The sequence below is a fragment of the Mustela nivalis genome (genome assembly GCF_964662115.1).
Source record: "Mustela nivalis genome assembly, chromosome: 3".
Taxonomy (NCBI): Eukaryota; Metazoa; Chordata; class Mammalia; order Carnivora; family Mustelidae; genus Mustela; species Mustela nivalis.
In genome coordinates, this window is record NC_139022.1 from 26987938 (window position 1) to 27001174 (window position 13237).

Sequence of the window (13237 nt, forward strand, 5' to 3'; positions counted from 1 at the left end):
GTTCAGAAGGGGGCGCCACTGTAAAAAATGAGAGTTTTCGCTGCCCGGACAATTTTGTTGCAGAAACAGCTGAAAGCAATCAGGTCAGACAGAGCCAAGGGCTGGAGGGATTTTTAAAATGACAAAAACCGAACCAAATCTAACCAAAACAAAAATCAAAACCAATGGCCAAGATTTCAAGTTTGCTACTAAAGGTATGACATTCTCCTAAGACATGCAAGTGACTTGATCACTTTATTTATATATTTATATTTGAAGAAGAAGGAACTATTTGTTGCAGCAAATCCACTTTGGTTAAAAATTACCAATTATGTGGGCTCCTGGGTGGCTCAGTGGTTTAGGCCACTGCCTTTGATTCAGGTCATGAATTCAGGGTCCTGGGATGGAGCCCCACATGGGCTCTCTGCTCATCGGGGAGCCTGCTTCCCCCCTCTCTCTCGGCCTCCCTCTCTACCTACTTGTGATCTATCTGTCAAATGGGTAAATAATATCTTTAAAAAAAGAATTACTAGATGTGAAATACATCAAACGTATGGAAAGGAAAATGATTTCACCTGATCTGACTAGGAAGTGGTTGAAGCCTGAATTAAAGTGCTACAAAAAGAGTAAAGACCTAGGAAATATATGGGGTAAAAATCCCTAGAAAAACAGCAATAATAACTGGCTGCTCTTTATTGATCCAGATCCTGCGATAGGCAAAGAAGAGCTGGTTTTAGCCAGAGGATGATCTCCGTTTGTCTCCATGATCTGGCATTTCCTGTAAGCCAGGCATGGGGCTCTGCACTAGAGCTGCAAATGCTGGGGGCCCTCATTGTCCCTTTTCTCTTCTCAGGTGGAAAACGGGCATGTCCATGATGCAGTGTGACAGGCTTTACCACAGGGAGATAAAAGACTGCCAAGGGTAGGTGGGAGCTGGGAAGAGGGCACTAAGGAAGCGGGAACCTAGAGACACCGAGTACATCCACGTTTGCTAGTGATAGGCGTATTCGGTGCATGGACCACCTATGAGAATTCACACACCTTGCACATTTTTAAGTTGACATCTGAAACTTTTTAATCATAAACTTTTCATCACAATATATGTATATTTTATTAACTAGGTTTTGAAAATATTAAACATTTAAAAAATGAGATAGAGGGCACCTGGGTGGCTCAGTCACTAAGCAGCTGCCTTTGGCTCAGGTCATGATCCCAGGGGCCTGGGATGAAGGCCCACATTCCTGATCAGCAGGAAGCCTGCTTCTCCCTCCCCCGCTCTCCCTACTTGTGTTCTCTGTGTGTGTGTGTGTGTCTACCAAATAAATAAATAAATCTTTAAAAAGAAAATGAGATAAGAAAGGATCGACTTCATTGGAATAACATTTGCCTGCTACAAGTTGTTTTTTTTTTTTAAAGCAGAACAGTCTCATTTCCTGTTATTTTATTTCCCAAACCACACTGGAATGGAATGAAACCATTAAAATCCTTACTTGTGCTTTTTCCTATTATGTCCCTAAAAATATGTAGTTTAATTTAAATATGAAGGAATGAGTGTCACTAACCAAAACTGATTGTTATTCTGATGTCAGAGCACTTCCAACATCTGCCCTAATCCCCTTCCCGATGTTAACCTTTACCCTTAATAAGGAGAGGAAGCTCTAAAGGCAGAGCCCCAGGATTGCCCACAGAAGGGCATTATTTGAAACAAAACTGGTATTTCAACTTTGGTATCAGCCCAAGTCCTACACTCTAATAAGATCTGAGAGGAGTGTCTTGATCTTCCAGGAAGTAGAGGAGTATCCTGATATCAGACCCAAGAATGGGCATATGACCTATCCTACAGAGCACACATGGAGTTTGGATCTGGAAATGGACTCCCTTAAAATGATCTGCACATAAGGATTCTTTATAGAGATTTTTCAACTACCCTTGGGGACACGGTACCCTACACCCACAGGTGTAGACAAATATTTTACAAGCTATGCTGGGAATGAGGTGGGGAGAGAAATATGGAGGTTTTTATAGGAAGGTCGAAGGTTAAAGGAAGTCTTTGTTTTGGGCTTTTACCTTTTGTTTTTAAGAAAAAGGTCATTTGTATTCTGACTGGAAGGATCCATTGGGACAAGAACTTGATATTGACCCTGGGAGTGGAGTCCTGGAGAGGGTTGGAGGGAACAAATCTCAGGCACAAGGAAGAACAAACCCCAGCTGGGGATGTCTGCTCTTCTCAATAAACCTGCTCTTTCTTCAACTCTTTCTGTGTTTCTTGTACATTTCTCCAATTACCATGTAAATTCCATGATGCCAGGGACTTTTCTGTGTCGTTCACCACAGATTTACAAACACTCAGGGCAGTGTGTAGCACACAGTAGGTACCGACTAAATATTTGTTGAGTAAATGTCTAAAAACAAATTAAAAATGGATACAAATGTAGGTATAGATTTGATTGGGTGGTGGTAAGATAAGGGAATTCCTGCACAAGGGGCTTTTATTTTCTTGAAGTGTGACACTAGTGATGAAGTTTTGGAACACAGGTGAGGTTTGGTGGGGTGAGGTCCAGAGCCGATGACCAAGAAAGGATTCTTGAGACGTCTTAGGTGCAAATGGTGGTTTTATTAAAACACAGGGACAGGACCCAGGGTCAGAAAGAGCTGCTCAGACAGAGGCATGGTTGACTGGGAGCTGAGGAAGGTGAGGACAAAGGGGGTGTCCAGAAGGACTGTCATATGCTAAAGAAGAATTTCAGGATAAGGGAGACCTGGTTATTGTCAAGTCAAGGCTGTTTTTGCCTCTAATGAGGGAAAGCATGAAGACAGCTGGGAGTTTCCTGGAGATATGTTACATTCCTCCTATCACACATCCTTGTCAGTGGGCTTTGGGCTTAGAAGAAATGCAGTTTTATTACACTTCCCTCCCCCTTAGCCTCCCTCAATTTTATGGAGGGGAGGGTGATGTTAGGGCTTCCGGAAACTGAGGTATGGGTGTCTGGAAGTCAGGCTATTGATGAGAAAGCTTCTTCCTTCCTTGTAAGTCGCTAGGACATTTGTAGATGGAGGGAAACTCCTGTCCTGCAAGACTGGGATCTCTATCAGTTAAGAATCGTTTTTCCTTTAGGGCAGCCGGGAGTGCATGAGGAATGTTACACATATGGCATGGGGAGAGGGTGTAGGGCGCCAGCTTCTGCTTTGTCCTCAGCTTGCCTTCTGCTCCCTCATCCTTAGGACAGGAGCTGGGAGTGAGGTGACATAGTTCAGAAGAGGTAGGGGTAGGGATTGTTGAGGCAAGTCTTGAAGGTGTGAAACGGTCATCCATTAGAGGGAAAGCAAACTCACCAGAGAGACAAGGGAGTTTGAAGCCAGAGTTGAGTATCCACTGTAGAATTGTGGTCAAGTGTTTTAAAGTACAGCAGGTTGGCTCAGCTGTATGATTCCTTCCTGGTTTCTGGTGCATGCCGCTGGCATTGGTAGAATCATTTCTAAAGAAACAAAACAAAAGAGGATAAGCCATTCTTTCAGAAATGACGATGAATCAAGTTTTGAACATGCTGGGTTTTGAGGCACAGGTGGGATATCAGTGAAATAGCATTAGTAGGTAGTCAGTTACACGGGCCTGGTGGGTAGGAAAGAAACAGATGGTCATGTATCAGTGGGAGAGATGTTGGCTAGGGAATGGGAGCTGAAACCAAGGGCACAGTTGATAGCACTACAAGAGAGGGTAGCTTGGAAGAGAAAGGTTAACTGAACCCCCGGGGAAACCCTGATGGGAAAGTCACATGCATTTCTCAGGCATGTCAATGTTGACACATATTATTGTAACTTCTGGAGGCCAGAAGCCATGGCTTTGAGACTCATTCATTCTCTGCCTCTGGCATAGCATGGGCCACATTAAAGGTAATTCTAAAATTCATTCCGATTTGATTTCATTGCACTTCTCATTTACTAGAATCTTGTCATGGTTTGCTAGTGTATCATTTTCTCGAAAAGATTAAATAAGGACCATTTTACAAATATGAGATGAATGCGTGAAGGGATTTTGTTTAATTCATTCATTAGCTCGGGAACCACTAAGATGTTACCACCATTTCAAGCAAAAATCTCCAGGCAGACACATATACAATCAGTAATACTTAAACGAATTTGCTTTGATATTTGCAAATAGATATGCAAATAGAATGCAAATGAATGCAAAACTGCCTTCTACCAAAGGAAAAGGGGTCAACTCTACTTCCAGTGGACAAAATTCATTTACATATAGCTAGACAAGATCATCTACATCCACATCAATTATGTACAATCTATAGAGTTGCAAAATAGCTCAAAGACAAGAAAGGCACAGAATATCCCATAGAATTGGTCATCCCAGAAGGTTACATGAGACAACACGTGTTTTCCCTTGGAAGACACTATAATCTTTTAGGTTCATTTCAATGTCTTTCGTGATTTTGCCTATGCTTTAAAAAAAAAAAAGTTACCCTTATTCTTATTAGTTTGAAAAAAAAAACTAATAAAATACTAGTCTGTTATAAAATACACATGGAAGAATGTTCTGGCACTATCATACCCAATTTGGGGTACTAACTGATTAGGAAGATGAGGCAGAATTTGGGAGCCTCTAGAATGAGTCTGTTTCCGGTTGGAATGGAAAATATTTAAGAATCAAATTAAATGATCTCAAATCCACTCTGGAATGAAACAGGTTATAAGGAAAATACAGAAGATGTTGAAATGGACCTGTTGGCTCATTGTGAGCTTTCCTGGTCGAATGGAGACCTCTACCATGATGCTTGTCCTCCATGTCCCACCCGTCCCATACCTGCTATCCTGGCACCAAAGGGCCATCAGACTTTAGGCTCAGTCTGCAGTTCCAAATGGAAACCCTCTGTTCCCACAGTAGTGGACAGGATGACTCTGGTTGCTGGTGGAAGCGTCAGCTGCTTTAGTCCAACAGTTCAAGAGAGGATCAGAAGAGCATAAGGACGATATTGGAAAAAAATGCTCGGACGAATTTCCAGAACACAATATTTCTCTTTGCAATTTTTGAGTGTTCTGTAGCCAACCTGCCAAAAAAATGTGAAAACTATAAATAGAGAGGAGTGGGAAGGAGAAATGAGGACCTGTCACAGTGCCAGCGAAAATAGGGAACTGAGAATCTTCCAGAGATTCAGAGTCAAAGGGGGTTAATATTTACTTAGAAAAGAAGTCGTGGGCACAAGTTCTAGGATGAAATGAAGGCAAGAGAGGGAAGTTAGGGAATCGAGAGAGAGAGAGAGACTTGAAGATAAAAAAAAGTCAACTTAAAGTCTCATTCCTCATTAAGGAAAGTACGTATCAAAGAAGAGGGGAGAGACTGGGATATAGTTGATCGCCGATTGTGTCTGGCTCTGATTAGAAGCTTTGTATCCACTTTTTAATTTAATCTTCCAGCCTGTTTCCTGGATTCCAGCTTCTATTTCCTATGAAATAGGTACAATCACCAAAGACAAGAGTCAAACATGTACCAGTAGTCAAATCTTTAACAGCGCGGACAACTAACCAACCAAAAGCTGGCCCGGGGACCCCTGCAGAGTCAAGTGTTACACGCCCAGTGCCTGGATCACGAGGCCATGGTAGGGATCTTGGGAAGGGTTTAGGGTAGGGAGACACACAGCAGGTTCTGGCCAGAGGCTAGTCACCAAACTTTGTGTGGCTGAAGGGGTGTGTACCAGCTGAATGTCAGCTTCCAGATGAAACTGAGGGAAATGTACTTTGGGAAGGTTTCCGCTGACTCTCTGCCTTTCCTTCATCCTCCCCAGGGTGTTCCATTAGCATTTGGGGTCTGGGGTCTTGCCTGTTGCTCCTGGCTTTGGTGGGCCACGCCACTGCCACAGCCAGGGCTCCAAGTGGCAGTGCACTGTATGGGCTCTTGACTGTTCCCTCCTTACTCTTGGAAGGAGAACAGGCAGCAGGGATTTTCATTCTTTGTTGGCACCTACTCTCTTCAGCAACCCCAAGATCAGTACCCCAGGCTGCACAAGCTCAGGTTCATGTCTTTACCAAAGGCCGGCAATAATTTCAGAAAGGAATGACAATGAAGGTAAAAAACAGTTCAACTACTCGCTCATCTGGACTTCTAGGGCAGGTGGGGTTCCCAGACAACTTTATTCCATCGGTCTGGCACCCTTGCCCCCCCGTCTCGGTGCCTTGGTGATGAGTGTGGGCCTTGCTGTTTGCGCTGCCTGAATTTGCCCTTGTCGCTTATTAGTACTGTGGCCCTGGGCTAAAAGTCATGCCTCTCAGAGCCAATCGGAATAGCTTATTACACCTATTGATTCTGGCATAGTGGGCCTGTGCGGAAATCTCTCTTCTTCATCCCTCCTCCTTCTCAGTCTTCCCCTCCTCCACCTCTTCCTCCTCCTTCTTTGATGTGTAAACCAAGGTATTTGGGGAGCAGGGAATGATGTGATGTTTGGGATTTACTTTAAAATATATTCCAGACCTCCCCCCTCCCCAAAAACAAAAATACAGGTACTTCGGGGGCAGTAGAAGGAGGAGGGCCTATGAAACAGTTGGGGAAGCAGAGTGATAAGTACTCGGAAGGGGCGGGATCCTTCTGCTCTACACATTTTGGTGTATGCTTGAGAATTTTCATAATAAGAGTAAACAAACAAAGACCAAATAATGAGGCTTTCATTCCCTATATCCAAATGACCACAACAGGGCATAGAATGCAATTTCATAGTTGTTCCCCTGGCAATTTATTCTGATTCTCCAAATAAGATTCCAGCTCTCATTCTACCTGTCATAGTCTCTGGATATTGACTGGGAACGTTTTCCTCAACAAGGCCTTGCCAGGCCCACTGCTAGGGAATGTATTGTTTCAGATTCTGTACTCAGGTTTTAAAGATTTTTTTTTATTTATTTATCAGAGGAGGGGGAGAGCGAGCACAGGCAGATAGAATGGCAGGCAGAGGCAGAGGGAGAAGCAGGCTCCCTGCCGAGCAAGGAGCCCTTGTGGGACTCCATCCGAGGACGCTGGGATCATGACCTGAGCTAAAGGCAGCTGCTTAACCAACTGAGCAACCCAGGCGTCCCTGTACTCACGTTTTTAAAAAAGTGACCAGTTTCCCGTTTGGAGTGACTCGAATGCAAGACTCACTGTAAGCCATTGTCTTGCTGTGTCCCATCCCTTTCTAAGGACTGCTTGTGCTATCTCTGGGAGATCACAGCATTGGGAGGGGCAGCCCAGGCCTGGGCTATTACAGCAAAGCTGCAGCCTGAAGGGCACGCGTGAGATCTGTGGTTTGAGCTGTCAGAGTCTTACGGAGAAAAAAAAGAGAAATGAATCATCATTTGACCATGACATTCCCACTAAAGGGGAGGACAGTGGGAGAAAGAGCAAGGGAAGAGGAAAGAAAAATCTCAAAATAAATGTGGGGTGGACGGCAGGAGGAGGGGGGGCAGGTGTGGCGATTGAACCAACGCTAGCCAAACACACGATTCCGCCCATTCTAGAGCGGACTGGACATAAACATGCTCCCACATCTAATTGTCGGCTGCGTTTTGTCAGCCAGTAGCGAGGTGATTCTTTAAGAGCTCTGAGAACCCAGACTTGTGGCCTCCCAGCAGCTGAGCCGAAGTGGAGCTGGGAGCTGCCCAGACGACCCGAGGCTGCCAGCTGACCACCTTCCTCCCTACTGATCGCTGGAGCCAAGCTTGGCGGGGGAGAAGCCACGCTCGCGGGTGGGTGCGGGGGCTAAGGGCGGAAGCCGGGTTCCCACAGAGGACTCCGCGCCCAGGCGGCTGCAGCGGCGGCGCAAGGGGACCGGAGGCCTGACACCGGGACGCGCCCCCCACTCTGGACACCCGGCCGCAGAAGTAAAGGGCCAGCATCCCGCCACAGCTATGCTTCCCACGGGACAATCTCGGGAGAAGGTCCTGGAAGAGGCTCGCAGGCCGATTTTCCGAGGGAAACGGCGAGGTGGGGAGGGAGCGCCCCTGACCCTACCCGCCCTCCCCTCTCCCGCTCACCCCGCATCACCAGCGGCGGGGCTGCTCCGCAGAAACTTACTCGAGGTTGTAGTGTCGCCCTCCGCCGCATGGGGGCCGCATCACCTGCTGGCTCCGCGTTAGCGGTCCGCACCCCTCTCTTGGCGGAGGCAGGCGGAGGCGGGCCTGCGGAGTCCTCTTTCATTGGCCGGGGCACAGACGCTGCCATGTTGGAGGAAGCAGTGCCTTCTGTTCGGTGGAAACGCCGTGGCTTCACCGGTAGCGTTGGTAGGAGCGCAGCCTCCTACCTTTCCTCCTCGCTCGAGTGTCGGTGCTGAGAGGCGGCGTCCGGCGGAATGGAGAGAAGTAGGATGAACCTGCCCAAGGGGCTGGACAGGCTCTGCTTCAACAAGGACGTGTTCATGAAGGTGCGCGCCTGGGCTCTGCTCCCCGGAGCTGGGCTGTGGGTGGCCTGCCCTCCTTGGCCCTCCGGGGCCTCTCCTCGGGCTTCTCCTGCGGGCTTCCTGGGCCGTCCCCACCCCGGACGGGTCCTCGGCAGGGACCTCACTGCACTTCGCAGTGAGTCTCTTGGCCTCGGGTGGGCTAGGTGCAACCTGGAGAAAGCACTCCTGTGAAATCATGCACATTGAATGAAAAAGCCTGAAAGTTCAGGGCAAGTGGTTTTGAGCTAAACGTAAAAGCCCCGGACCCCTAGGACCCGCCTCTGGTACCGTGCGGCACAGTAAGACCGCCGCTCCCCCAGCCTGACAGAAGCCTCCCAGTGCCTTGTGCCTAGAAGCTCAGCGACTGTGAGTTGAACACATCTCTGAACACACGTACTTACCAGGAATCGGGTCAAAAAGGCACTTAAGCTAACGTTTATGCCTGACTTTCGTCTTAAGCTCAGAATGAGAAATCTGAAAGACTGTACTGTCCTTACTGGTTCTGGTCCAGTACTACAAAGCATACCAAGCTCCTTTTCTAATGTTGCCCTACTTCTCTTGGTGAAGTCAGCCTCAAGCTGGCAGCAGATAACTGTAGGACATAAACTTACAGAATAGAAATTTAAACTGAAAAGACTTTACTGACAGGAAAGGTTCATCAGACATAGCCTTGAAAATGTCCCAAGGTTTGAATCAGAGCCAGGAGGAGCTTTATCTGTTTTCTGTATCCCTCTGGGTCTGTACTTAAACTATCAAAACGTATATGTTTAATTTCTAAGGATTGGGATTTAGTAGCTGGTTTCAGTGTTAAAAAGTTTTGGCTCTGTAGGTACCTAAAATTCTGAAGAGTTTGAATTTCTTACTTTTTTATGGCTTCAAGTCATAATATGTTTTTTTCTTTTTTGGGTTAACCAGCTAGTTCCTTTTTGATACTTGCATTCAGATCACATCTTCCAAACTCTGGCTTTAAAAGTGCTTATGTCTGGATCCTCTGCGGTGTGGCCATATCATTTTTAATATGTAGGGATGTCTAGACGAAGGTATATTGTACTCTTGTTCTTGTATGGTGATGTTAAGCCACTGTAATAAAAGGTGTTAAAGTGAATGGAGTGTCTGAAGGAGAGCACAGAGTGAATTCTCTGATCCAGAAACCTTTTGTTAATGAAGGACACGTGATGAGGAGAGAGGTCATTGGAAGAAGAAAAGGCACACACATAGACTTAAAGAATCTCAAAGCACGGAAGTCTCTTTAGCTTGTCTGTCTTTGGACTTCGTCAGGCTTTCTTTGGGCCTAACACTAGCATTTTCTAACACTTCCTAGCCCTGCCGTCTTTCTCACTCTGAGCTGACAGAATGCCTTTGGTCAAAGCAGCTTCGGAAAACAGAAATCTCAAAATAGCAGTTCTAAAGTAGGACTTAGAGGTAGGAAGAGAGCAAACTGGGAAAGTGGCTAGAATGCCAGCAATTCCATATTCTTTCAAAGCTCTGAAATTTCTGAATATAATGTACAATTTGTAGTGTTAATGAACATGACCCCTTCATACATAGAAGGAAAATACATGGAACAGCTGTTCTGTGTAAAGTGGTATTGATCTTCTATGTGGGAGCTGGAGATAAAGGTTATTTGCAATTTCTGTTTCCATCAGAGAGATGTTTTGTTAAGTTACAGTTCCGAGGCAGAAATGAGCGGAGAGCTTGCTGTCGGGGTTGTATTTCTACATAGGTGTCTTGTTTGGCACATTTTGGAATGAGACTGGGATGGTAGAAAGGGAGATGGGGTGGGGCTGCGGGTTGCACCTTGGACACTGCATACATTGAGGGGTCCACGTTGATGCAGTCTTCATGGTAGAGCTGCAGTCAGGTTTACAGCAGGAAGTTGCATGGTCATATCTGTTGAGTTCGAGCTGACTGGTGGCAGGAGACTACTTAAAAAGTCATGTTTATGAGATCTAATAAGAAATAGAAGGGGAAAGGTATGCAAAAGAGGTAGGTGATCAAAGTGCAGGAATGGCAGATGGGGAAGGGTCACCTGGGGCAGAGGCACTGGCAACATCATACTTTGTCGGCTTAGAAATCCGAAAATCCTTTGGGTTGACATCCAACTAATAGATGAGCAGGACATAAGGTATTGGTAGTAGGGGGAGAAAGTGGCATAACAGATAAATTAGACCATTTACATGGGTGTGCTATTGACACCACAAGTAGCCTTCCTCTTTCATCTCCAGTCGTACAGAAAAATTAGCAGCCATCCCACGGGACCTCTTCCATCCTGCTGATCATGATCCCATTCTTGTATTTGTCCCCTTCTCCTCTTCGCCTGGTACGGGGAGGGGCTCTCCTTCCTCCTTGGGTTCAGTCTCCACTCTGGCGAAGTCCATGCCCTCCCGCCCTTCCAGGAGCCTGCAAGGATCCTCTCCCCTGCACTCCTTCCCATCACGCGCTCCTGTTTGATCCTCTCCCACTTGACTGCCCCACCTCTAGGTATTGCCCTGTCACTGTCGCGACTGCCCCACCTCTAGGTATTGCCCTGTCACTGTCGTGCATCACAGCCAGTGCTCAGGGGTTGACTTGACTTTCCCACCTTCCACCCTTCAGGCCCTGTCATTCCACTAAAGAGTTCTTACCAAAACTGTTTCTAAGTCAGCGCACCTGACCTTTCTCTGTCTCCTTACTCGACATCGCAGTAGACCAAATGCTCTGCATTGCTTCCTGTCTTTCTTCTACCTCTCTGATGTGTCTCCTGTGCAAAGTCATGCTCCTGGTAGCCACTGAATGCTGATTATGGGCTCAGCCCCGTGTTCCTTTCTTTCCCTAGATGACCTTTTGTGCAGCTTCATGACCACCTATCAGCAGGTAAGGCAGATTCCTGTCTCTGGTCCACACGCCTCCTGAGCACCAGTTCTGTGTATCGGACTTGCTGACCTTTCTTCTCGGATGTGTCTGTGGCCCCTCAGACTCATCAGGTTCAAGACGGAATTCATGAGCACCTCCTCCACGGAAAACCACCTTTCTTATTCTATTGCCTCTCTCGGTAAACACTTCATCCGTTTAGCCTGGAGTCGGGAAACCAGAAGTCAACTCCTACTCTGTCACCTTTCCAAAATCTAGTCTGTTACACCAAGTCCTGTGGATTTTGCTTACTAAACCTTTTGAGTCCATATACTTCTTTCCATCTCTTCTCGTACCTTTGCAGTGCGCCCTTGCCATCACACCGTAGAAGCTTCTCACCCAGTCTCCATGTGCCTTCCTTGTCTTTCTGGCCCCTGGTCTACACTGCAGGCAAGCCACTCTTGTCAGAATGCGGATGTGATCTTGTATGTACCAGGTGACTGGTCAGTCCACCAGCTCTTGAAAAACCATTTTCCCACACACTCGAACGTATTTCAAAGAGAATCAGTCCCCCATGGGGTAGTTTTCCTTGGTAGACAGTTTGTTTCTGCAATTAGCCATCTGCCTCCTTCGAACTTCTCTGTGTCAGTTCCTCTCTGGAACCTGTGGCTTCGTTGGCACCCTGGGTAGGCACATGATGACCTTTTCCATGAGAAGTGAAGGCAGGAGCCCTCTGGACGGTGAATGTATGTACCCTCATGTTCCATAGGTAAAAGAACCGTGTGTGGGGGTGGGGGGGTAAGTCCTTGAGGCTCCTCCTTGTTCTAATTGGGTGAACTGGGAATTTTGAGGCAGGAAGCAGGTCCTGTGTGTCCTTGTTTGCAGGGAGCATGCATTCTGATGGACAAAACGGAAAAGGGGAAGAATGAGCAGCTGCTCAGATCTGTTTGTACTGTGCTGGCTGATTAGCTGTGACCTGCAGATGTGGGTCCCATCCTCGGCTCTGCTCTCTGCCTGCTTATGTCTGACTTGGGGCAAATCACTCGCCTCCGGCCTTCTGTTTGCTTGTTAGTATAATGAGGTGGTGCTTATCTATGTGATCTTTGCCGGCTCCTCTGAAAAGACTCTAGTCCATCCTGGCTTGCAGATAAGGAAACTGAGGCCTGAGGTGTGATGACTTCCTTTAAAGCCACACAGCTAGTTGGGGCCAATCACAGGCCAGATCTCCTGACCCCCACGCATCAGTCCTTGGAAATCCTACTGTAATATGTTCCTTTCCAGAGGCCACAGGTGGGAACTGAGGGAAGTGGGACAATCAGAACATTAAGAATAGCGCAGAAGATGGCACAATGTCCGCATGCCTTGGCACCTGCATTTCACCAATAGGGCCACCTCTTACCTTAGAAGAAGTTCCCACAGAGCTGGTGATCCGGATGCCTGGCCTGGAGCTTAGCTATGGTAAATGGGACCAGAGGGAAGTGATGGCTGTTTGAGGGGGACTTTGTTGACAGCAGCTGGAGATAGCAGCTGACAGAGGAGGAACAAGGAAGAGTGACAGACGGCAGATAGCCGCAGGCCCGCAGGTCAGCCACTGTTGCCCAGGGTTGCCCATCCCCAGGAGCCGACTTCGTATCACAGGATCTGAGTGCTTACCCTGTGGGTTCTTAGTTCGATGTCACGTCTTGATGACAAGATTCCATTCTCTTCCGCATCAGTGTGAGACAGACATCGTAATGAAATTCTAATTAGCCAAATATGGAATGTAAGCCTGGGACTCATTTTATAGAGAAATTTTCTTATGTGAACTACTTTCCCTGATGATAGAGGAGTTGTGACGATGTAACATCAGATAAAGTTTATCTGATTGGCACTTGTAAGAAGGGTTCCCGGCAAAAAAGAACTGTTTTTTTGTTGTTGTTGTCCTCCCTTTTGATCTTTCCTTTCCATTACTTTTTTTTTTTTTTTTGTCTTGTGAGTGGTCATCTGATTTATAAAAAGATGCAACAAAAAGTAAAATGGTA

General features: G+C 46.7%; 1 protein-coding gene across 1 annotated transcript in view; it reads left to right on the top strand.

Moving 5' to 3' along the window:
* Positions 1 to 8300: 8300 nt before the first annotated feature.
* Positions 8301 to 13237, top strand: part of LOC309861979 (conserved oligomeric Golgi complex subunit 2-like) — a gene marked incomplete at both ends in the record, with an annotated part of 29666 nt that continues 24729 nt past the window's right edge. Inside the window, one exon of the mRNA XM_082725237.1 lies at positions 8301 to 8372. Within this exon, the coding sequence (XP_082581363.1) occupies positions 8301 to 8372 (72 nt within the window). The remainder of the gene's footprint in view (positions 8373 to 13237) is intronic.